The sequence below is a fragment of the Dipodomys ordii genome, unplaced genomic scaffold (genome assembly GCF_000151885.1).
Source record: "Dipodomys ordii isolate 6190 unplaced genomic scaffold, Dord_2.0 Scaffold41, whole genome shotgun sequence".
Taxonomy (NCBI): Eukaryota; Metazoa; Chordata; class Mammalia; order Rodentia; family Heteromyidae; genus Dipodomys; species Dipodomys ordii.
In genome coordinates, this window is record NW_012267257.1 from 14,682,595 (window position 1) to 14,709,485 (window position 26,891).

Below are 26,891 nucleotides of genomic sequence, written 5' to 3' on the forward strand. Positions count from 1 at the left end.
CGGAAGTGGCGCTGTGGCTCAAGTGGTAGAGCACTAGCCTTGAGCTGAAGAGCTGAGGGACAGCGCCCAGGCCCAGAGTTCAGGCCCCATGACTGGACCCAAAAAAGTAAAAAATAAAAGAATATGTGGATGCGTTTTTAATAGTGATGCAAACACAGTTCTGCCATTACAGGCTTATCTTTTCAAAAGCTCAATAGTAACTCTGGGAAGTAGATTTTCAAATATCTGAAGTCTTGTTGCCAGCAAGAAAACAATTTGCATTTAAAAAGATCATACGCCTAAGGGATTAACACAGATAAAACCAAAGTATCATAACTAAAGGAGAACCCTGCTGCAAGGAAAGGAAGAAAGACTTGGGTTAGATTATCAGAAAAATACTGCATGGAATGGCAGATGACATTGCTCTTGTCAGTTTTGGAGCCAGGCTGGGCAAAGCCCTGTGGAAATGGTTGGAATCTCTTAACAGACACTTTAAAAAAATAATTCCTGACTTAATAATTCATGACCAGATTAATCTCTCTCGGTGTGCTTACTCATCTGAAAAAGGATTTATTAGAAGAAAATCCCTCCTGAGCTGACAGAGAAGCCCACATGTATGTAGATAACACCCTGATGCCGAGTACCAGAACGACTCATTTTAAGAAATTATGAAATCAACATCCGGGTTTTACAGGGTGGACAAATGAAGAGCTGATTCCATGAAAACCTCCTATGCAAATGTCTTTAGAGCAAACACATTCCACAGCACCAGATCAAGACCCAATCCCTTAAGCCTCTTTAACACGTTTCCAGTCTAGATTCCTAGTCTTATCTCTCCCTTCCTCTGCTCTCTGAATCCTCTCTATCCTGATGGCTGTCAAAAGGATTTGTCATTTCCCCTGCTCCTCAACTCCCGCTCCATTCATAAATATCATGTGAAGGTTTACCCAACCTTGCCCGAGCCACCCGTGTCTCTCCCCCAGTACTCTGACAAGCTTTGCTAGATCAAATCATTCTGGCTGTCAGATTATATTGTTCTGCAAATAGTGGAAGAGGAAAAAAAATACCACGAGTTTCTGAAAACTACTTTTCTTCCCTTTTCATTGTCCCCCAAATCTAGATTAGTTTTTATTCCAAGTCTAGACCATTGCTCCTCCCTCCCCCCAGAAGCTTCGTAGTTCTTGTTTCTTCTGCTATGGTCCTCTGGTCACAAGCAGGACAGGCTCTCAGCCCTGCTACCTGTGTGGGGCTTATTGGTTGTGTTTGTGTGTGCTGGAAACACAGCTTCTGGAAAAGGCCTTCGTAAAGGCCTAAACCTTTGCAAACATTTTCCCCTCCAGAGCAGGAAAAAGGCAAGAACAATGCAACCCATGATGGTGAAGATCATAGAACACTGACGACTGCAGCCACCAAGAGGCCGGGAGGACTCTGGAACGGCCAGTGCATTTGCTCGCCTTAAAGTTCCAATAGTACATTGTATATAGCCGCCCCTTGTTTACTGGCAGAATAAATATATAATTCTCCCTCTCCCCCGAACTTTCCGGTTCTGGACTCACTGTATGGACAGAATGAGCAAACCACATCTGATCGGTTCTCATCCGAATCTAGGAAGTACCAGGAGAGGGAAGAGAAGTGTTCCCCAGATCCCTGTGAGGTGAAAGGTGGAGAAAAACCCCGAGAGTCTTTTTCCTGGCTCAGACAGAGTGACCTTTGGGATTTCCTTAAGTTCTCTGCTCTCATCCATAAAATAAGGAATGTGGCCATACTCGTTCCAAAGGTCCTGGATTTCCTCAGAGCTCTGTGAGTCTCTCTTGGGACCATTAATAATGTGGTGATCAGCTCTGACAAGACAGCTGACCTCTATACCAGCGTGACACCCCCATCCCCACTGGCATGTTCCTTGGGGCTGGAGAAGCGTTGGTGATTGTCTCCAGATAAGAACCGTCATGACTTCTCACTTGTCTCAGTCATCATTAATGCTCTTTGTAACAAATCCATCTTCAATCATTCATTCTACCTAATTCTGTGACTTGCAAATAGGAAACAGTTCATCTTATCAATTGGTTTGAAAAGCCAGGCTAGAGGTGTGACTCAAGCTGGTGAGGCACCAGCTAAGAGAAAGATCATCCAGCTAAGAGCAAGCCCAGGGAGTTGCAAGGTCCTGAGTTCAAATCCTGGTATCAGATGCATTTGGTGATGTATTTGATGGTGCACTGCCGGCTACCTGAGAAGTCTGGACACTCAGTGAAAGAGATGTTTTTGGCTGGCAGTCAAGTCACCGCCTACCCTACCAATTTGGGTGTTTTTATGGATAGTAGCATACTATGCATTGTGATAGATGGGCTGTTCCATAGAGGGTCACTGGAAGCATTTAAACCTACACAGATGGCCACATGCACTTTGCTATGGCTCCAATAAAAATATTCATTAGGCAGGTAGTCTTTAAGGGAGGTGTTATGCCACAGGTAAGCGTCATGTAGGGAGAGACAATTTTGAAATTTTAAGGGAAAAGAAAGACTCATCTTGCCTGGGATGGCAGAAGACCTGTAATCCAGTACTCAGGGGGCTGAAGTAGGATGGCAAGTTCAAGACCAGCCTGGACTCTTATATACCAAGTCAATGTCTTCACTTACCTGAAAGGCGACTCTTGAGCTTCAGCTTACTGTTGTTCTGTTTGGGGCTTTCTGAGCTCTCCTTGGATTCTTCCTGGGGTTCCTCCATCCCGGGTATCTGAAAGGCAGAGGGCACAGAGCTGGTGAGAGGCTGGTCCATGCCGATGCTTGTGCTACCCTCTGCAAGAGGTTAGCTCAGTGAGGCTGGAGGCGTAGCCACACAGGTGTCATGTGAGGAGAAAAAGGTTCAGAGGTTCATAGCCCAGCCCTGCAGATAACCTGCCTAGACAGCACCTCCTCCCACATCCTCCACGCAGCCAGGACCACGAAGCTTCCAAACTGGAAAGGACCCCTGGGCTCCTTCCTCTCTCATGACATAGGAAAAACCTTGTCGAGTTCACCCTCAGGAGTTAATGGCAGAGCCGCAGCTAGAGGCCAGGTCTCCCGGCTAGTGGCTCAGGGCTTTGGCTACAATGCAACAAATATGAACTAATCAAACCCAATTCTACAGTTCCTAAAATACAGCCAAACTTGGATTTTTGTGGCAAATAACTACAGGCATGGGTTGCTTAATGATTGGAATATGTTCTGGGAAATGCAATGTGAGGCAATTCTGTCACTGTGCAACTTCATAAGGGATTCAGTCAGGCCCTGGCTGGTCTAGGCCAGTGATCCTGCAAACCCTTGGGATCCAACCAGAGAGGAGATGAACTTGAGATATCTGAGGCTGCCACCAGGTTGTGTTTTGGGAACAGAACATTCAAACTTAATGCAAATCTCTGTCCTTCAATTGTTTATTTTCCCTTTGTTTAATTTTGATGGTACTGGGATCTGAACCCAGGACCTTGAGTGTGAGAGTCAGGAGCTTTCCCAATTGAGTAATCCCCCAGCCATCAATTACTTTCTTATTGGCATATATTAATCTTAAAAAGGGATTTCACTGTGACATTGCATACACCCACAGAATGTGCTTTGGTCAAAGTCACTGCTCCCTTACTTCCTTATCTGCTCTCTCCCCTTTGCAAACAATTTTTAATGAATTTCACTTATTCTATTTTCATATATGCATATAAAGTACTTCAATCATGTTCACTCTCTGAATTCTCTCCTTCCCCCTTGTTCCCACCTCTCGATGGTCCCTGTCTTTTTTAAACAAATAGAATTTAAAAATTATTTTTCAAAAGTCATACGAAGGAGTTTCAATTCAACCTGTCGGTTTTGCCCATGTTATATTCTTCACACTCATTTTTTTAAAGGTCTAGATTTTGCATATGTGAGAGAACATGGCATTCAGGGCATACTGTTTTGCAGTGAATGTTTTAAAATAAGGAATACAGCCTAAAACAATAATTAAAAAGTATAGTAAGAATCTAAACCAGTCACATAGTTACTTATTGGCTCTTCTGTCTTGTATGTAATTGTAGTGTGTGTGTGTGTGTGTGTGTGTGTGTGTGTATGCATGTATATGACTGCTGGTGCAAGTTTATTTACACCAGTATCAACACTCATGGGTAATTGATTTCACTAAGATGTCACTAGGCAACAGGAATTTTCAATCCTCATTATTATCTTATGGGCCCACCATTGTCAATGTCTGTCAACGACGACATTGTCAACAACAATTGACATGGGGCTGAACAGCCTTCATTAGGCCTGATATTCTGTGTGTTGCACTCCTGAATAGCAATTAAGCACCGAGCATCGCCAAGGTTCGTATCTATAGACACACAGATTGTGTGTCTATAGAATCAGACCCCAGAGACAACCCCATGGCTCATGTCCTCATCCTGAAAAAGCCAAACATGCTTGAAACTACAATGTTTAGATTATAAACGGAAACTTACATGTTTGGAAAGTGTTCGTTAAACTTTAGTGTTTGTTTGTATGTGTGTGTGGGGGTATCAAACTTTGAGACACAACAAACAATGCATTTCCTCTTTCAAGATTTCAGAGGGAAAAAAGCCTTACATTAAAATAGATAAGACTTATGTTATAGAACACACAAACATTTAAAAAAGACACATGAGTTACCCTTTGACAGTAATCATCTGTTGAAAACTCAAGCAATCATGTTATAAAAGAAAATCCCACCTGATTTTAACAGGTGATAAAAAATTATTCATTGTGTATCAAATACAGTTCATAACAATGCATAAAAAAGTAAAGTGATCCTCTAGTAACTCTTCTCTTATGAGGTAATTTATAGCATACATGCCATTGAGAAGCATCTCTTTTCTTCCTTGAATTCAAATGTTTCCAGATAAGGCAAAGGATGAAAGGTCTCAGAATGGGGGAGATGCAGGTCACATTAAGGAAGGCGCAACTGGGAAAAGAAATTCTGACACTGAAACGATGATAATGTCACTTTACTGCATTCAGATTTTAATGTCCAGGTTGAAGGAAAAGCAAGAATGGAATCCTGAAGATAGTTTTAGAGATTCTCCAGGGATATCTTTCCTGAGACCAAGGCAAGCCCAGAGAATACGAGCTGTTTTTGAGGCATGTCAGAGATCGGTGCCAACCCGGGGATGCGCAAACAGGAATAAGGCAGGACTTCTGCTTTGCTTGCTTGAAAAACTTTACAGAACAACCTGTCTCCAGACTATAAACAGCGATTACTGGAGGCTGAGGAAAGCTCCTGGTGGGTTTTCTTTCTTATTTTTTTCCCCCCCTGGTCATACCACCTGGCCTGCTAGGCTGCCAACTTTCAGATAAAGGTATTCCCCAGCTTGAATGCCATTACCTCTCTTAGTGCCCATTAAATGAGCCGTTCATTACACAGTGGCCAAGGATGATCCCAGCAGACATAGTCTGTCTGAGATGTTCATATCTGGGGAGGAACTCGGATCTTGCCTCCTGTCTCTATTTATGGAGTACTCATTACCCAGTCTTTATAACACAGCTCTTATTAATCCCTCAGGGCACCAAAGAATAAAATGAAACTTGATTTCTCTGATCTACAAAATGCTAGTATGGGGGCTGGGAAGGTGGCTCAGTGGTAGAGCGCTTGCCTTGCATGCCTGAGGCCCTGGGTTCGATTCCTCAGCACCACATAAGCAAAAAGAAAAAAGCCAGAAGTGGCGCAGGCCCAGAATTCAGGCCCCACGACCGGACCCTCCACCCAAAAAAAATAATGCCAGTAATGTGTTCCAGTACTGGTGTCTGAATGCTGTCCCCTTAAGAGTTTTTTGCTCAAAGCTAGTGCTTTACCACTTGAGACACACAGCTGCACTTATAGCTTTATGCTAGTTAATTGGAGATAAGAGCCAGGCACTGGTGGCTCACGCCTGTAATCCTAGCTACTTAGGAGGCTGATATCTGAGGATCACAGTTCAAAGTCAGTCAGGGCAGGAAAGTCTGTGAGTCTCATATCTCAAATTAACCTCCAGAAAAATCAGAAGTAGCGCTATGGCTCAAAGTGGTAGCGTACTAGCTTTGAGCAAAAAGAGCTCAGGGACAGTGTCCAAGCCCTGAGTTCAAGCCCCATAACTGAGAGAGAGAGAGAGAAAGACACGGGGGGGAGGGGAGAGAGAGAGAGAGAGAGAGAGAGAGAGAGAGAGAGAGAGAGAGAGAGAGAGGAGACCCACTGACTTTCCTGCCCATGCTGATTTCAAGTTGTGATCCTCAGATGTCAGCCTCTCAAGTAGCTAGGATTAAGACTTGAGCCATTGGCATGGCACCTGGCAAAGAAATCTCAGGAAAGGGCATGGTTATAATTTAACCTCATAACTAGACCAGTAAGAATGAACTGAGTTATCTTAAGGTAGTGAAAAGTACACATAGCAGAGATTAACGAGGGAGTGACATCTTCTATCAAAACCTACTAAAAGAGCTAAAGTAGGTATCTTAGTCCATTTTATGTTGCCCTAACAGACTTCCACAGACTGGGTCATTAATAAAAGCAATTAATCGCTCACAATTCTGGAGGTTGAGAAGTCCGGCTTTTGGTGGGAGCCCTATTGCTACATTATTCCCTGGCAGAAGACGGACAGGCAAGAAACCCAGACAGAGTGTGAGAACAAAAAGGCCAAACTTGCCAGCTTGCTCTTGCAATACATAATCGATTCCCACAAGGACAGAGTTAATACTAATCACCTTTTACAGCCTCATCTCCCAACTCTATTGGATTTGGGATTCAGTTTCCCACACATGAATTTATTCAAACCATAGCAAGAGAATTCTGAATGTAAAGGCGACGATTTCCTCTTGAGCCAAACTGGTTTGCTGAGCAGTCAGGAGGCTTGCAAGCCAGCAAGCAGGAAGTGGGTGGCTTGGACACATTAGTTCCAGATTATAACAGGAAGAAGCAGCATACTGAGTGTAACTGTGGTTATAACGAGCCTTTCTTTAGTCTTATACTATTGTCTGAGAATGGCTATGTGCTGAGAACCCCTTTGCTGTGTGCACTTTCCCCCAATGCACAGAACAAACGGAACCGTGTGAAAATACCATCTAGTTATTCTAAAATGAACATTCCAGAAAGTTCTCCTGGGAGACCAGTGAAGCAGTTGATATGTTCTATTATTCACAAGCAGCTTCTAGTTCATGTGTCATAAAACAATGGCAGGATACCCTTAGAATCTAACAAAGTTGCCAATTTCCATGTTCAAGTTGGTCCTTGCCATGTTTCTCTGTGTTTGTATCCTGTGAAATTCTCTCTTAATAAAGCAGCAGCTTTAGCTTCTGGTTTTGCAGAGGGTAGTAGTCAGAGTGGCTAAGTATCCAGGGCACAAATCCTGGTGGTACCATATTATTCACAGCATAGGCACAGGAGGTACCCTGCTAAGCTTCAGTGTCCTCATTAGCAATAAGGATCTGTCCTTAAGAACGAAATCATAGCCAGGAACGGGTAGCTCACGCCTGTAATCCTAGCTACTTGGGAGGTTGAGATCTGAGGATCACGGTTCAAAGCCAGCCCGGGCAGGAAAGTCCGTGACACTCTTATCTCTAATAAACCACCAGGAAACTGGAAGTGGTGCTGTGGCTCAAGTGGTAGAGCGCTAGCCCTGAGCTGAAGAGCTGAGGGACAGCAGCCAGGCCCAGAGTTCAAGCCTCATGCCCCCCCTCTTGCCCGCCCCCCCCAAAGAAATAATATTGGTTTCTGATTAATTGTGGCATATTTCCTTTGGGAAACCACATAAATGAGACCAGGAATTGATTTTTTTTTTAAAGTAGACATCCTCCCATCCAATGGAAAATGGAAGAGTAGCCATTCAGGAGAACAGTCAAGCAGTCAAATGTGTGGGGACAGATCTGATTTATGTTGAGTTCTAAATAAGATGAGAGAAAGTGTAACAACATCCCAGATGAACTTGCCAGAGAACTTCTCAAGCTCAGAAGCTGCCCACAGAGGACCTCTAGAAGTAGACATGAAGGGAAGGCTGAGAGGATCTCTAGAAGTAGACATAAAGGGAAGGCTGGGCAGGGGATAAGAAGCAGCTGAGAATTAAAATGGATTCACAAGTATTGGTGGTAGTTTGATTCTGAAGGTGTTTCCTAGAGATGTAGTATAATCTAGACAAACCTTGGCACATCTAGTCACCTGGAGAGCTTTTGTTAAAGCAGAGAGAGGACCAAATTGTGGAGGAAGAACAGAGCTGGACTCTGGAATTTATGGCTTTCCTGGGACAAAGGGAAGTACTGGACAAAGGGAAGACACAGGCTGGGCTGCACCTCCCCTAGTACTTCCTGCCCTCCCAAGTTCACCTTAAGAGACAGAGAATGGGAACACAGCAGCTTCTCAGATGCCTTGACTAGATTATCAAGCAAAAACAAACAAAAACAAGGATTACTCTCACGTGGATAATAATTTAGAATCTAGAATGTATATATTTTAATATTTAGAATATTTTAAGGCCTGGTGTGGTAGCTCATACCTATAATCCTAGCTCCTTGGAGGCAGAAATTGGGAGGACTGTAGTTTGAGGCCAGTCTGGGCAAAACGTTAATGTGACCACCATCTCAACCAATTAAAAACCAGGCATGTTGGTATACGCCTGTGATTCCAGGTCTCTTAAGTAGGGAAACTGACCCTGGCAAAAATTTGAGATTCTACCTGGAAACTAAAGAAAAAAAAAAAAAAAGAGGGCTGCAAGTGGCAGATTGCCTGTGCATTCAGTTTCAGCACCACTACCAATAACAACTAACAACAGCAGTAAGAAAGAAAAAATACATGTGTATTTTACCCAGTAGTTAAGGAAACCTGTTTTACTTAATACATGAAGTAGAGGCAGAGTATATAGCATGCATTGTGCCCATAATATATTAACAGAGCAGTGGTGTCCAAGGCTGAGCTTTCCTTATGTAAAGCAGAAGTAATTGTATGTGGTATGTATGTATATGTATATGCATGTACATACATATCTATTTATTTGGTGGTATTAGAGTTAGAACACAGGGCCTCACGCTTGCTAGGCTGGTGTGACACTGCTGATCCACACCTCCAGCCTGGTGTTTTGATAGTTATTTTTAGAACAGGGTCTCATTTTACACCAACTGTCTCCATCAGTCTGCGAGTAACTTTCTCCCCGTTCTTGCTGGGATCACAGGTGTCCACCACCATATCTAGATTTCTGTCCATGAAGATGGAATCTCGTGGCCTTTTCTGCCTGGTCTACCCTAGCACCGTGATCCTCTCAATCTCAGCTTTCTACAGAGTTTGGGATGGCAGCCATGCACCACTATGCCCAACTATGGCTTGAGAACTGCTGTTATCAACTCTCCTGTCTGGGCTGGCCTTCAATTGCATTTCTTCTATTTGTAGTCTCTCAGGTAGCTAGAATTATAGGCCTGAGCCACAGGGCCTAGCTAGAGATTTTCTTTTTCTTTTTGGTCAGTTGTGGGGCTCGAACTCAAGGCCTCGGCACTGTCCCTGAGCTGTTTTGCTCAAGCCTAACATTCTACCACTTTGAGCCACAGCTCCACTTATAACTTTTCTAGTGATTATTGGGTAGAAGACCAGGCTTTTCTGCCTGGTCTGGCTCTTGAATTGTGATACTTAGATCTCAGCCTCCTGAGTAGCAAGGATTATAGGCATGAGCCACCAGGTCTTGGCTAGAGAAGTGAGTGATTTTAAAGCTGCACATGGAGCGCAGTGAGAGGTTCTGGATTAGCTATATTAAAAAGTGCTCAGGAGGCACAGACAGAATTCAAGATGAGTGGTGGGGAAAACCAGAAAGAGAACAGAAAAGCCTGCATGTACTTTAAAGGATGCAATTATTAATATTGCTCTGAAGGTGGCTGGAGAAATGTATCAAATTAGACCTCGAAAGGAGTTAAACACAGCAAATACCAGGATGAGCCAGAGGAAGCTTATAGAGAAAAACATGGAGCCTAGAGAGCAGAGACGTTGGTGGACCAGCTATTTTCTAGGTGGAATTGGCTAGCTATGAGCTGGTGGTGATGGCTAAGACACATTTGAACAACTAGTAAAAGGCTGATTGATTCCATCCCTTTCACAATGACAGACTCTATCTGCAAGAAACTAGGTGATTAATAACTGAGGGGGAAAAACCCAAATCCTCTGAGTCAGAAAGCAAAGGAACCCAAGAAATTGTTTAAAAGCCAAATTCCAGCAAGCAAGGCTATGAAAAGAGAAAAGAACCCAATTTATGCAGCAGGTGAAAAAGAAATTCAAGTGAGTTTTCCCCAAAGGTGAAGGATAGAAAACACGAGAGGCATATCCAATTACTGGGCAAAAATATGTAGCAGAAAGCAATGCTGCTTGACCCTCATAACACTTAAAACCTGAGGGGGAAATTCACCCCAAGGAGCAGGTGGCAGAGGTATTAGTCTCTTCCAGCTCATTAGGGGCAGAGGCCCATCAGGCACAGACTCAGCAAATCTGGCTCTCCAATCTGCACAGGGTGTTCTCCCAGTTGAGCAGGAGGGGAGGGGAGATGCCTTTCTCCTGTTGCAGCAATTCTATACCCAGAAGCAGTAGAAATGTATGGCCTCGCATTGAAAACTCCTGCTCCAAAGGACGTAGACCCACAGGCACCATTTACACTAAATGCAGTACACCATAAGCCCTCTACATTGGTCTCAAGGTATAAAATGCAAATCAAGAAGATTTTCACTGTCAACCTCTCTATGCTTGATTTACCCAATCTCTCCGCTATAACCAATTGAGAGATAATTCTCTGTGAGTCTTTTCCATTTCTGTATGGCTTGCAGACATTGCATCAGCTTGTTTTATTCTGGGCTTTTTGTCTTTTCAAGGGAGATTGTGGAGTGAACAGCCTTGAAAGTTAGACATAGTGTCCTAGGAGGAAGGCGTGGGAATGTTTACTATTCAGTGATGTCTCTCTCTGGAGCTAAGATTAGTCAAGTTGCTTCTAGTTCACTTGGAAAGATTTCAGGAGCCTCTGCTCAGGGTTCCTCACCTATGATACACGTCCAGGGCATGTGGAGCTCCCTGAGTCCTTCCGTCCACTCCTCTGTATGTGTGGGAGGAGGATGATAGGAACGTGGAGCTTAGAACTGGGGACTGGAGCTGAGTCTGAAACTGCCATTAGAGAAAGCCCAAGGCAGATGCTGAGCCCTGAGTAATAAAGTCATTTGCCTCTGACCCGAGAATCTTGTGTCACTTTCAAATTATACCATCTCAGACTTCTAATAGTTCTTGACATTGTCTTTGGAAAAAATAAAAGTTTAAGAACAAGACATTGCCTATCTGTGGGTTGGGGTTTGGCTATTTTTATAAATGTCAAGGATGCAGGGCCAAAATTTTGATACTGTTTAATATCTGCTCATTTTCAAATTACTGAAAAGTATGAGACTTGTTATTGAATGCATTCAACTAGCACTTCCTCCCTCCCTCCTTCCCTCCTCTTTTCTTTTTTCCTTCCCTCCCTCCCTCCCTCCCTCCGTCCCTCTCTCCCTCCCTCCTTCCTTCCTTTCTTTCTTCCCTTCTTTCCTTCTTCTCCTTCTTTTTTTTCAGAGCCAAGGACTGAACTCAGGGCTTTGCACTTGCCAGGCAAGTACTCTTCCACTTTGTTGGAGCTGAAGAAATCTTATTTGTTCCAGGGGAAAACATCCCAGGCTGCAGAGGCTGAAAAACACAATCTCTTTCCAGCACTCAGCATTAAGATTCTCATTAGCTAAAATGGAGCAAAGTAAGAAATAGAAGCCAGATGCTGGTGGCTCATGCTTGTACTTTTAGCTTCTCAGAAGGTTGAGATCTAAGTATCTAGATTTGAAGCCAATCTGAACAGGAAACTCAGTGAGACTCTTAGCTCTCATTAAACACTGAAAAATTAAAAAAGAAAAGAGGAAGTGGAGGTATTAGTCTCTTTCAGCTCATTAGTGGCAGAAACTCATTAGGGATGGAATCAGCAGGTCTGGTTCTTGACTCAAGTGATATAGTGCCAGCCTTGAGTGAAAAAGCTATGGGACAATGCCAGGCCCTAAATCCAAGTTCCAATATCAGTGAGCATGCTCGCTTGCATGCACACGTGCGCGCGCGCACGCGCACACACACACACACACACACACACACACTAACCTTGAGTGGAAAAAGCTCAGGGACAATGCCAAGGCCCTGAGTTCAAGTCCTGTGACTGACAAGAACAAAAAAGGAAAAGAAAAGAAATAGGAGTGATCAAAGGAGACCATTATACACTTTGGTTTTACCTCTAAAGGTTAAGGAAATTTAGGTCTGGATGAGAATTACTTTAATCTTATTATCTCTCGATTATTTTGACTTGAGAGGATTTAAGTTTTTTGGCATTTACGGCATTATTGTTATTATACTGACATTTTATCTCACTGCAGAACCTCTGAAAAGCTGCACTTTGAGATGCAAAACACCATGAGGACTAAGTTGTGCCTTGTGGCACAATTTAGTTGCCTGGGAAAGGGAGACCCAGCATCACTGCTCGTGAGCCAGGGCCCGGAGGTCCAGGCCTGAAGTGTAGTGCTAAGCAATGTCCCGTAACTGCGGTTCAAAGCATTTATGAGATCTTGAACATACTGTGACTAATCGAATGTTTAACTCCTCAGCAGAGCATCTGTCCTTCTCAGCTAGCTTTGAGGCCTTATAAACAAACCACGCAACGCAGAGCTTTTATCTCCAACGATTCCCATTGGGCAAGCATATCTAGACCCAGGGAAAACTTCAGGGGACTGGTTGTACCCAGCTCACACCATGTTTTTATGGTTCCCAGCATCAGGGGAAAAAAAATAATCTGCAGATGTGACAGAAGACATTCTAGTGAGGAATCGGCAGGAAGCTCTGCTGGCTCATCTCCATCTTTACCCTGGCCTCCCCCTGTCCGCCGCCACGGGACAGATCCACAGTGGGCAGGGTGACTCCCTTTCATACTCCAGGCACACTAAGATTATTTTTAGGCTGCCAAAGGAAGCTCGTTTTCCAGAGCTCTGGGGGCAGATGTGTGAGTGACCAAAAGAGAACCAGATGGCCATCCCAGAGGCCAGCGCTGGGAATGAATAACCATTCAGAAAAAGGAAAATCAGAGCAACAATAACCCAGCCCAATATAATAAGAAGCCTAGAATTGCACGCAAAAATTAAAGCACCCATCAACCCCTCTGCTGGGACTCACTGCTTTCTCTAAAGATCGTTAACTCAGGGCTGAAGAAGGAACACAGTAAAACTCTCCTACCCAGCAAGCTCTGGCGCACACAGCCAGAGATGATCAGAGCAGCTGGGTATGGGGAGGGCCAAAGCGGAGGCCCATGGAGACGTTCAGGCTGTGGCTCTGCACATGGAATAATATTGCCCTTGTTCTAGTTGAGCCACTTTCCAGTTTCCTCCCATTCATCATTCCCCCACCCCTCAACTCCTCAAATCTGAATGGGCTTAATGGACTTTGTTGATGATTAGTGGGTTGATCTTTGTGCATATAAATTCAATCAATCTCTTGGTTGCTTAGAAGCACAGAACTTTCCCTTAAGGGCTTAGGAATGTCATTCGTCATTAGCTCATGGTGGGTTTGTGTCTCCTTAGGAGAGTCCTGGAGAGGCCTCCCCAGATTCTCAGGTCTTTAAATGGAACTGGATGTGGATGTAAGAGGAACCTTACCCTGGTCCCTCCTCCATACAGGTTTCAAATGGAGGAAAGGCAAGAACATCTATTACCTATGAGGTATGGTTCACTTACACCTGTCATGCCCTACCGTGAGCTGTGTGTGCCTGGTGCTCTGTTTTGGTGTGGGCTGGTGAGTGAAGGCAGATCAATGGATCATTTCTCAGCCGAAGGTGGTTATTAGACTCACCTCATTGTTGGATATCCAGGAGCAAGGCTGTGATATGCTTGACCCTAACTCCAGAATGATTAAATTTGTGTGCACATGTGTATGTAGATGCACACACAGGAAAAAAGATCACAAGAAATACAAAATGTACAGGGAGAGGTAGAGAGGCTGTTAAAAACAACAAAACAACAACAACAACAACAACAGAAAGGAGTTGGGAATAGAGGATCAAAGTTGAAGGACAGCTTATGCAAAAAAAAAAAGTTTGTGTGATTCCATTGTGTGTGACTCCATTGTGTGTGACTCCATTGTGTGTGACTCCACTGTGTGTGACTCCATTGTGTGTGACTCCATGGACCATTGGCGGGGTAAGATGGCACATGACTCCCATTCCAGTGATGTTGGAAAACACATACAGAAGGATGGAAGGCCAAGTCAGCCTGGGCATTAAGTGAGATTCTATCTCAAAAAAATAACCAACAGGGCTGGGAAGGTAGCTCAGTGGTAGAGCGCTTGCCTTGCATGCCTGAGGCCCTGGGTTCGATTCCTCAGCACCATATAAGCAAAAAGAAAAAATGCCGGAAGTGGTGCTGTGGCTCAAGTGGTAGAGTGCTAGCCTTGAGCTGAAGAGCTGAGGGACAGCGCCCAGGCCCAGAGTTCAGGCCCCACGACCGGACCCAAAAAAAAAAAAATAACCAACACAAAAAGCACTGGTGGAGTAGCTCACACGGTACAGTACCTGACTAGCAAGTGTGAGACATTGAGTTCAAATTCCAGTACTGCGGGAAAAGGCATCATATATTGACATTTTTATTGTCCCTAATTATATGAATACAAATAAATGAAGGTATGAAGAGGAAGGAAAGAGGAAAGGCATGTGCTGCGGGTGTAGCTCAATGATAGGGCACATACCTAGCATGTAGAAGGCTTTGGGTTCAACCCTCAGCACTGCAAATAAATAAATAAATAGCAAAATAAAAGGCATTGAAGAGAGGTATATAGGAGGATAGACAAGAAAGAGTCAAGGATGAGTTGTCAGAAGTTAGGGCAAAGCATAATACAGCCTTGCTCTTGGATACCCAACAATGAGGTGAGTCCAATAACCACCTTCAGCTGAGAAATGATCCATTGATCTGCCTTCACTCACCAGCCCACACCAAAACAGAGCACCAGGCACACACAGCTCACGGTAGGGCATGGCAAATGTAAGTGAGCCATACCTCATAGGTAATAGATGTTCTTGCCTTTCCTCCATTTGAAATCTGTATGGAAGAGGGACCAGTGCAAGTTCCCCTCTTACATCCACATCCAGTTCCATTCAAAGACCTGAGAATCCCTGGAGGCCTTTCCAGGACTTTCCTTAAGTCAGAAGTTGGACTCAAAAGTAGTGAGTCAAACCTGATTCAGTGTCAACAGTACATGTGCCAAGGTCCCTACCAGCAAACTTCCCATGCACAAGTGTCAGAGTGTCACGTGGCTCGTTAGAATAGAAAAAGATGGTTCTACCAAGACATACCTTAAGGCAGGTTTTAGACAGAGAAAGGATCATCGTGGTTTGATTTTGGCTCCCTGTCAGGCCTAGGACCTTCTGCTGCCTTCTGGTGAACATGAGCTGGATTCTGAACTCCTTTCAAGAGCATGCATCGTGCTTCTTGCTATACATCTCTTTCTTTTAATTTTCCTTCTCTTTGTTTATGTGGCATCAAGGAATTGAACCTGGGGCCTCAAGCATGGTAGCAAACCTTCTACCACCAGGCCACATTCCCAGCCCCTTGCCATACATTTCTAAGGGCATCATTTCTTTTAGAATATGACAGGAAAGCAGAGTTGTATTGTGGAGATATGTAAAGTCCACAGCAAACAGAAATGAGGGACTGGCTATCCCAGACTCACTAATGACCATCCGCATGGCGGGACTCACCAGATTCCCACCTGCGGGCCAAATGTGGCCCAGTGCTTGTCTCGGAAAACCTTGATTGGCACCCAGTCATGCCCACTGCTTTGCTGATTGCCTATGGCTATTTGGACACCACAGAGCTGAGTGGCGAAGGCTATTTGGCCACCAAAGCCCAAGTGTCTACCCTCTGGTCTATTTTTTTTTGTCCCAAGACTGGGAATCAAACTCAGTATCTGATGTTTTCACTGGCTGGTGTTCTACAATCTGAGCCATGCCTCCAGCCCCTATCATCTGGTCTTTATTATTGCTCTCTCTCCAGCTTCAGGAATGGGTATACTCTAGCTCTACCCAGCTTCCCAGACACAAGTTCCTTGTGAAGGACTTTTAGGAAATACGCTGTAGCCAGTTGAGAAGAAGAACTAATGATTAGGACTATCCAACTGGGGATGCTGCAAGGCCAACTGGTCTACCTTGGTATTTCTGCTTGAAATACCCATCAGCTAGGCTGCCTGCTTTGTCCTTTAAGTTCCATTTTCAAATATACCAGGAAGAAACTCATTAGAAATAACCTTTTTTAAAAAAAATAATAAACATCCTTTGCTGAGTGCCATAGGATTATTAGACATTATTCAAATGGTTTTAAGTCAAGTTGCTTTATTAGCCAACATATTCATTGGAAAAAAATGGAAAGAGGTTGTTTCTTGTTCTGGGTGAGTACTAGTGGTGATAAGAGGAGAGAACATAGCTTGGGGACAAAGGCAGGAGAGGCTGTTTGGGGGCCTGAAACTTTCTAAAGGATGGTATTCTGAGGCCCTCAGTGAGGGAAGGGAGCTGGAGGACACTAGGATCCAGGAGATCTCCTGGAGGGATCAGCAAGTTGGGTAGGGGGGTGATGATAGGAGTGGGGGGGGTCACAGGTAAATAGAACCCTACTCTAAATGTCATTGATTGAGAGAAAAACATGAAGGAAACTTCACCTCCCCCTCTACTACCTAGGAGTCCTCGTTCCCAGAATGCAGTGCCCACACTGGCTGGCTCTGCTCCTGTCTTCCCACTGACCACCCATTCACTGTGGTTCCCAGATCCATGGTCCCCTGCTGAGCAGGGAGGATCTGGGTGCTTCCCTCTGGTACTATGGCAAAGGCCTCCATGTCTACCTCTGCAGCGCCGGCCTGCCTGTGTCTCTCTGTCTCTTCTCTGCTCCACTGCCTGAAGAAGCCTCACACAGCCTGACACTCTACTGAAAAGCCCTCAATGAGTCCATCCCTTGTAAAATGAGCCCTTAGTCTGGAACTCAAAGCTTGGGCAAGACATTAATATTTCCTATCTGTGGACCACCATGTATGCCATTTTTCTGGGCCAGATTTCAGCCACTTCTGTGGATGTGTTTATGTTCCCCTTGGAATAGCTGAAATCGGTACCATTTGTTGAGCCCTTCGTTATCCTTGGAAAACATGGGCTTTGAGACAGTAGAGAGCATATGGTTCCTAAGTATTATTGCATGAAGAAGGGACTGGGAAAAGTACAGAAATAACAATCCATTTTGGAATATCCTAACAGCTGTAAGAGAGGAAGAAAGCCCTTGCCAGGGTGCTCACCAGTGTGGATGGCCATATGGGTGAAGCTAGCTAAAGAGCAGGGCACCAAGGTGCTTGGTTGTGGGCCCCTGCGGGGCATGTCTGTGGCTGCATGGGAGTATGGGTGGGAAAAGAGTCAGAAAGAATTGGGAATATCTACTCTGGGAGCAAGGAGGTGGGATGGTCACTAAAGATAATCCCACAAGTATTTAAGTAAATAGATTTGTTTCAAGGGGAAATGAATTCAAATATTCCAGCAAGAATGTCACCAACAAAGTTTTGAAAGCATCTGTCCATTTAGAAATTGAGAACTAGCTTGTTGATTTTAAACTGGAGAAACACTTACAGTTATACCAATAAAAAAAAAAGTCAAGGGGGAGGGGGGATGTGAGGGGGAGAGGATGGGATGGGAAGGGGAAACAAAGGAGGAGGCAACAATGCTTGATAAGAAATGTACTCATTACCTTGCCCATATAATTGTAACCCCTCTGTATGGTATTTTCACAATAAAAAAAGTCAGTAGTAACAGAAGGTAAGACTCTTTCGGGGAACGAGGGGCTTTAGAATCTTTTCAAGTGGTCTTTAAAAAAAACTTTTTTAAGCAAATGTCATCTATAGAACTCAGTCAATACTTATGTATAAAACTAGTCAAGCAAAACAAAACAAAACAGGCACTCAAACAGCAAACAAAAAGCCAGGTAAGTTAACAGGACCACCAGGAGGTGGGGTGGAACAAATTCTATTGGTCATAAATAGTTCTACTTCTTTGAGAAATTTCTGCCCTGAATTCCGCAGGGGGAACTTCTGACCTTTTACACTTTGCTTTCTTTTGATTTCCCAGGCTCTGCATTACCATGTTGCATAAGACGAAGCTAAAATTCAAGAAACTCCCAATCTCCAAGCAAGGTGTGTTTTTTTCCCTAGAAATGCCTACCTATCTCACTTACCCAAGCACCATGAAAACGAAACATTCACTGGGATGGAGACTCTTGAAGTAAGACTCTGAGCATGCCTTAGCATCACCTCTCCTGGTCATCTCAGAAAACACACACATCTTAAGGATTCTTCCTTCCTCAAAGACTTAGCAAACCTCGGAAAGTAATCCTGGGATACACTGTGCACAAATGAGTTTCTCCTCATATTTACCCATCTTTTGTCTAGGGCTGAAGACACTTTTATTTCAGTCTCATTTTTTGAACTGCTACCCTTCCTTTATATCTTAATATATTCTATTTCTATGTGTAGACCATAGATCTTAAACTCCCAAAGGACATTAGACTAAGTTAAGAAATCAGGGTGCCATTAATGAAAGCAAAGAATTGAGAGGATTGTTGGAATTCTGTACTGGCAGGAGGAACACTTTACCTTAAACTAACAAAGTCAGGATATAATCACTTCCCTCCTCCCCCCACCCCTCCCCCACCTTTCTGGTGCAGTATTAGGGTTGAACTCAGGGCCACTGTATCATTCAAGGCTGGTGCTTGGCTTTATGTTGGTTAATTAGAAATAACAACCCCTTGGATTTGTCTGCCTGGGCTGGCTTCCAATCTTGATCCTTATAGCTCAGTCTTTTGAGTAGTTAGGATAGGATTATAGGTGTGTGGCACCAGCCACCTGGCACTACAAGACTCTTAATGTATTTTTTTTATAGAAAAATTAACTTAAAGACACAAAAGCTTTATTAATGCTCTAATGGTCCATATTTTATTTTTCACTAGAATTTGAAAGAACTTCTTAGTTAAAGAGAGGAGTTCTTTAACTCAATTTCCTGATGCTCCATCTACCAATTGTTCCCAGTATAGATGAGTAAGTTATTCTTCTTCTTTCTTTTTTTTTTTTTTTGGGTCTAGTCGTGGGGCCTGAACTCTGGGCCTGGGTGCTGTCCCTCAGCTCTTCGGCTCAAGGCTAGCGCTCTACCACTTGAGCCACAGTGCCACTTCCGGCTTTTTTCTTTTTGCTTATGTGGTGCTGAGGAATCGAACCCAGGGCCTCATGCATGCAAGGCAAGCACTCTACCACTGAGCCACCTTCCCAGCCCTAGATGAATAAGTTATAAACCTATATTCTTTTTTTTTTTTTTTGGGTCCGGTCGTGGGCCTGAACTCTGGGCCTGGGTACTGTCCCTCAGCTCTCCAGCTCAAGGCCAGCGCTCTACCACTTGAGCCACAGCGCCACTTCCAGCTTTTTTCTTTTTGCTTATGTGGTGCTGAGGAATCGAGCCCAGAGCCTCATGCATGCAAGGCAAGCGCTCTACCACTGAGTCACCTTCCCAGCCCTAAACCTATATTCTCATACTAGTGCCTACATGCTATCTATAACACAAAGCAATCCCCAAGGAGACATGATCTATATGAATTACATTTTTCTCCATACTCCCCCAGCCCACCTGTTCTCCCCTCCCAGTGCCCAGTCCAACATAGAGACCCCCCCATACACTAGGAAGCTCCCTGAGGAATCCAGTATTTGCTTTTCTAGGCAAATAACATGACCTGTTTACTTCCTTGAGAACTTCAAACTGCAAGAGTAAAATTGCAGTTCAGAGCCAGGTACTGGCAAGTTGGAACAAGTCCCTGAAAATGTGTGCCAAGAATAAGCCTAAGCCAAATGTCAGCAGTTTTCTGGGTGATTCATTCTGGCCAAATAATTATTCTTATCTTCTTTTTCCTTCGACCCACTTAAATAATCACTTCATCTTCTTAAGTATGAAATCAAACCAAATCAAAACCACCCCTAAATTTAAATCTTAGTTTCTTCAACCAGCAGTCATGGGAAACCTTTTTTTTTTTTAAATTTGGCTTTGACAATTCTGCATACAGCACTGAGTTGCATGAAAATTTCTTGTATCTGTTGGAAGTGTTGCTTATATCTCAGTAAACTGACACTTACTTGGGAAAGAAAAAAAGTCCAGGAGAAAAAAATCAGAGTAGTTTATAGTTGGAGGCAGTGGAAAGGAAAACAGACCATTCAAGGAGCTATGAGTCAGCTGGTTTTAGTGTATGGGTAACAGTTTCTGCCTTTATAGCACTTGTCTATATACCAGGAACCTTATCTGAGCAGACTTGAGGAGGGAAGCAATTGGGGGGGAGGTCTAAAACTTATCCTTATTTCAAAAACTTACACTATAATGTCCCTTGGCTTCCTCCAGCTCATCAGATGACTTTCAGGGCCCTTACAGTCTGCTTTCTACACACCTGGGAGTATCAGTCATCATGGAAGCTTCTGAGAACAGATTCTTGGGTCCCACCCCAGGACACTTGCTGAAAGATCCCCATAGTGGCAAGAGATCTGACCTCAGCCAAAGCTACACTGTCTGCTGCCATTACACAGAGGTGGAGTCATCTGAGTGCCATTTGTGTGACTCCTGTGCATTTCTGTGAAGTCTCTGAATTCTTTTCTTAGTGCACCATTTTCTTCTTGGCTCTTGAGTTTCTCCCTTGAACAGGAGTAAACTGCCTTGAATAGATTGTGATTTTGCCAAGGAAACAAGTTTGTTATATCCATGAGGCTCAATGGTCTTCTCTCTCATCATGCATTCCCAGCTTATATAAAAAAATGAAGTTAGGGGCTGGGCACCGGTGGCTCATGCTTATAATCCTAGCTACTCAGGAGGCTGAGATCTGAGGATTGTGTTTCAAAGCCATCTGGGGCAGGAAAGTCATGAGACTCTGATCTTCAATAAACCACCAGAAAACCAGAAGTGACACTATGGTTCACGTGGTAGAATGTTTGCCTTGAGCTGAAGAGCTCAGGGACAGTGCCCAGGCCCAGAATTCAGGCCCCAGGGCCAACCAAAGAAGTTAGGACCACCTAATTGCCAAAGTTCCTTGGAGGTCTGCCACATTCTATGTAGCAGAATTTGCATTCTCCACTCCTATAGTTTAGGGCCCTTTTTCCGGATGCCTTTCTAAGCAAGTCTTTTCACCTACATTCCACTTTTTACTTTGCCAACTTCTGTTGAGATATTCAACCCTTTGTCATTGCATTTAATAGGTTAAAAATTAAGTCCCAAATCCCATTCTCAATTTGTTTGCTCTAACCTTAACCAAATAGAGAGTACAAAACCTATTTAATAATGAGGTACTACTAAGACTATCCTACTTTAAGGAAAGAATATTATATTCTCTCAATGCTGTACCTGGAAAAACAACTTCTATATCCCCAATATAGAATTGACAATTTCTAGAATAGCTGGGCACCAGTGGCTCATACCTGTAATCCTAGCTAATGGGAACTGGGATCTGAGGGTGAAGGTTCAAAGCCAGTTTTGAAAGACAAATCCAAGAGACTCTTATCTCCATTTAACCAGCAAAATGTTGAAAGTGGAGGTGTGGCTCAAGTGGTAGATCACCAGCTTTGGGCAGGGAAAAAGCTAAGAATGAATGAGGAGAAGGTAAGAGGAGAGAGAGAGAGAAAGAGAGGAGAGAGAGAAAGAGAATTCCTAGAATAGAGAAGCAGATTTGCTTTGTATTTTGGGGACAAAAACAATAAAATTCCTATTGTAGGTCTCCCAATTTTAAATTCATTGTGTGCTACTGAAAACAGACAAGTGAGTATAAGATGATTCACTCTCATGACAAGAAGTTTGTGGGGGGCACTGTAGGAATATAGGAGGGCACTTCAACTGTCTACCTGGTCTGTCCTTTGGCAACTGCTTGTTCATCTCATACTTAGACAAGGAGGAAGTGGACACACAGAGAGCAGAGCAGAGCAGGGAGGCTCTAAGCAAAGACTGCAAATGCCTTGGGTGTAGACCAGCAGCATGGCACAGCCCACCCCTGCCTACAGGAGCAGTCGAAGGCCTACCCCCACCCTCCAGGCTTTGGGGAGCAAACGTATGCTCTGGGTGGAGCGTAAGGGACCCCTATGTTGGTGCTTCTTTGTGAAGATCTGATTTCCAGTCAGAAGAGCATCTTCTCGTTTTAATATGAATCACAGGTATATGCAGTTGGTGATCAGTGTTTTGTTTTGTTTTTGTATTAGACTCCAAGTTCAATTCACTAGAAAAGTCTAGCTCAGGCCTCGAAGAAGAGACAGTTTCTCACCTAGAGCAACATTAGTCACCTAGAAATGACACTTTCACATTCAGTTCTAAAAGCAGTCAATGACTGAACACTTCTAGAAACACTTAAAGCAGACACTTGACCAATTATTCAACTCAAATAAAACACAAGGGGCCCTCTCCTTTCTGTCCAGAGAATGAACATCCAACCTGGAGGGACCTGACTTCCAGGATCCCCATGACTGTCCACCAAGAACAGACTCAAACACCTGTCAGACTTACAGAGGGTGAGGTCTGGCTGCTCTCTCCGGTCCTTTTGAGGGGTGAAGTCCTCTGTTTTTCCCCAAACTCTAACCACCTCAAAGCTCTCCACGACTGTCCAGGCTTATGATTCCAGAGCCGTTAGGACGAATCCCTTGATGCCAAAGGAAGCCGGAGACAGGTCTCCTGATGGATGGCCACACAGACTCTTCCTAGCTGAGCTGTGACAATTGCGGATTTGGCAGAGATAACCATTGCTTCCATTTTCAGGCTTTTAATTGTTAAGAAATATAAAATGGGAATTGGGCTCCCATTCACTTGAGTAGGAATCACGAATCACTCTTTTTGGGCCCTGTTATGTTGAAATTCTCCCTGGTCTATTACGGGGACCGTCTCAGATGTCGTCATCTTAACTTCTTCTGGAAAGTCTTTGCCTCCCATCCCCAGATGAACTCTAATTGTCTACGCCTGGACAGGACACAGTAACAGAGATAACAACCCACATGCCACTCATTTTACTGGAGACTCTAGCAGTGAGGGTTCTCAAACCTTAAGCCCAAGCCTACATGGGTTAAAAACAGATTTCTGGGAGGCTGAGGTGTAATTTAGCAGACACTGGCCTACCATGTATGAAACCCTGGGATTGATACCCAGTACTGAAAACAAACCAACAGACAAAGACCCTTCACCCCCAACCACCCCCCCCCCGCAAAACCAGATTGCTGGGTGCTATTCAAACAGCAGGTTTGGGGTGGTTCCTTAGGTTCTGTGTTTGTGCAAGTTCTCCGGTGATGTTTGTTCAGGGAGGGCACATGGGTGCTGTGAGAGTTGGAAAGAAGAGTCAGAGGATCAGGGACCCGGGCCTGTGCCTCAGGGCAGTGAGAGAGCCAAGTGAGCTTTAAGGAAAGGGTCTGGGAATACAGAGATGTTTCATACACCACAGATCTTGCTCTTGAAACATTTATGTCTGGTGAGGAGAGGAGGCTGGACCTGAAGTGTTCCAGGTTATAGAGAAAGAAGCTTTCAGGGGGCTGGGAAGGTGACTCAGTGGTAGAGCGCTTGCCTTGCATGCTCAAGGCCCTGGGTTGGATTCCTCAGCACCACATAAGCAAAAAGAAAAAAGCCGGAAGTGGCGCTGTGGCTCAAGTGGTAGAGCGCTAGTCTTGAGCTGAAGAGCTGAGGGACAGTGCCCAGGCCCAGAGTTCAGGCCCACGACCGGACCCCCCCCCAAAAAAAAAGAAAGGAGCTTTCAGGTTGTGCCTAACTTTGAGTTAGTCCATTCTATAAGGCAACACTTTGACATGAGTTACTCCATTTTGAATTTAAGTGTTAAGACACAGCAATTCTACATCTTGTTTGTACAAGTCAATAACCACCACCTGCCCGTACAACATGAGGCACAAAGTAATAGTTTATTTTTCTAATGAATAATCCCATCTTTAAAGATGTTAAATCCTATCAGAAACACCAGATACACGAGCTCATCCCTCTCACACCTGGGGATATAAATGACACCAAGACTGAGACGTAGTAGGCTCACTAACTTATCACCTGGTCACTATGCCTTGCCTAGGAAAAGTGTCACACTGTAGGACCTCTGTCTGTCTCTTAACACCAGCTCAAGCACAGTTTTTCTTGCCTGTGCCTTATAACCACTTCCCACTGACACTTGAAACCACTTGCCACTCACACCTGTGACAGCTGTGGTCTCAACAGCTCTGCATTCACCTGAAGCTGGGAAATCTTATTTGGTTTCCACACAGAATCCCTGAATCGATATCAGCTCTCTGCCTTTAACCTTTTATAGCAATTCCATAACACATGCGTACACCACACACACGCACACACACACACACCCTCACACAAACCTGCATCTGCCAATGGTCATGAATATCAAATGAAATCAGGAGTTCTTGGTAAATTTTAAAGCCAATTAGTCTTATGTGATTTATATATTTATTGTGATTCCATAAATGATGACATTGTTGAGCGATACAAACACACCTGTCTATGCTCACTCATGGTATCTAATGAAGAAGATAAATTATGAAAGATAATAAGTGCTACAACATAAATATATACCTAGTACTCTGGGAATGCAGCAAACAGATGAGATAACTCATGGGGGGGGTGGTTAAGGAAAGATTAGGGGCAGAGTGACATTTGAGCTGGGTTGCCCAGGCTCTTAGACGCCAGCAGGGAAGTAAAGGAGAACTTCTGGGCAGTAAAATGATCATGCCAAAGCACAAAGGGTTCTAGATCACTGATGAATATCGAGCTCCTAGTGACAGAAAGGGCTGTTTGTGTATGGAACTGTTGGGAGCATACATAGAAAGGCAGCTCAGCAGGCTGGCATTGACAGTAGCTGTCTCTTGGAATTGTTAGGGGATTCTTTGTTTCTACAATCCCCTCCCCAGCTCAAATAACAAAAATCTATGGATATTAAGTGTTCATATGAAATGTCTTAGTACTTGTATTCTACACATGTCATTTCCATCTATGTAAATCGCCATATCACTGTAAGTACTAGGGGAGAAGTTGTTCCAGGTATTATTTAGGGAATGATGACAAGAAGGAAGGTTTGTGTATGTTCAGGACAGACACAGTTTTTCTGCTTTGGAATATTTGCACTTCAGGGCTGGTTGAAATGTCTGGATGCAGAACCTATGGAGCCAGAGGTCTAGCTGTATTCTACATTTGGGAGTTGGGATTTTAACCCTCGGGGTAATTGACAGCCATTGAATTATACTAAATATTTAAGTGACACGCCAGATTGTCCTGGAAAATGCTGTTGGTGCAAAGCAAAAGACATGGAGGAGCTGAGAGACTTTAAAAGAATGTCTGATTTAGTGGACCAGAGCCACAGGTAGGACAGAAGAGGGGCCAGGACTTAAGATACTTCTGTGACCTGGTTGTCAGGCTGTACTGGTGGACGTGGTGGTGGTGGTGGTAATTACAGTAGAGGGGAAGGGTAAAGAGGGAACTGCCAAGAGATAGACACAATTGGTATTTTTCTCCTGTCACTACTCTTCAAACTTGATATTCGCCATATGGTTTTATTCTAAGCAGAGATGGAGCTTTTGGAAAGGAAACATCTCATCGCTATTTCTTGTAGCCCTGGAAAATAAATCACGAGGGTATACACGGCAGATCTTTTGCATTTATATTACATTTCCTCAACCTAAATGTTTGGAGCATACCATGACTCACAGGTGCAAAAACGATGCCTGGGTGGAATTGGGCGGCAGGTTTCATCATCATTGAATGTGAAATAAAAGGCTTTATAACTTAGCTGGCTGGAATGGTATCAGGTTCTTTCAATGACATTATTTTTAAGAGGAGTCTTGGATTGTGAATCTATAACTAAAAGAAGTTTCAATAGCTGAGCATCTGCATATGGCACAGCAGGGCAGAGCTGGGCAGGTGGTTCTGGCTGCCTACAGTGCCTGCCCCTTGCAGGACTCCATCTCAGCCTGGGATCTTCCTGGCTAAAGCAGAGCTGGAGAGCATGACTAAAACATGGTGGATGTCCAGACTCAGGGGACAGGGGAGAGGAATCCCAGTGACCCCTCCTCACTGGGAGGTGGGTGAGGGGTGGAGGAGGACGGTGGAGAAGGAATATCATCCAAGTCAGACCATTTCTGCTTTGTCCAGCAACAACAATGGATTTAGGATTTGTGTGTGACAGCTAGGGTAATCTCACTTGGGTGAAATATGGATTGATTTCATTTGCTTTTCCTGAAGGGCAATCTAAACTTTCCCCAGGAAAGTGTGTTATTTCCTAAAATTCCTTTAGGAAAAGTCCAATAATAAACAGAACAATGTGAGATTAATTGGTAAGCTCTTTTTAAAAATTAAGATAATGTTACTGGTGACAATGGAGACAGATTATGGCTACTGTCAGTATAACCTTTCTGCAGAAAACTTGTAACTAAGCATCTAAGAAACGTACATACATACACACATACACAGGTATAGGGGATATATATATATATATATATATATATATATACAGAACTCTTTAAAAACAAATTCATAAAACTTGAATGAACACGAGTGATATAAATTACACCACAAATTATGGTGGTCCCATGCTGAAGAATATTAGCTATTAGAAGCTATTTCAAAAAGCTCCTTTAGTGACCTGGGGAAATGTTCATTATTACATAACTAAGACCTTAGTAAGTTTCCTAGGTATGTTTTCATAAGGTCAACTAAAATACTTATAGATATGAGAAGGAAAAAAAAAACCCTCAATTAAGGTGGTTCAGTGGTAGAGTGCTTGCCTTGCATGCATGAGGTCCTGGTTTGAATCCTCAGCTGGAAGTGGTGCTGTGGCTCAAGTGGTAGA

At 43.8% G+C, this 26,891-nt stretch overlaps 1 protein-coding gene across 1 annotated transcript in view; it reads right to left on the reverse strand.

Moving 5' to 3' along the window:
* Pdzd2 (PDZ domain containing 2) overlaps positions 1-26,891 on the reverse strand; it is a 249,321-nt gene that overhangs the window by 65,612 nt on the left and 156,818 nt on the right. The window contains exon 6 of the mRNA XM_013018674.1: positions 2,613-2,709. Coding sequence (XP_012874128.1) covers positions 2,613-2,709 — 97 coding nt within the window. The remainder of the gene's footprint in view (positions 1-2,612; positions 2,710-26,891) is intronic.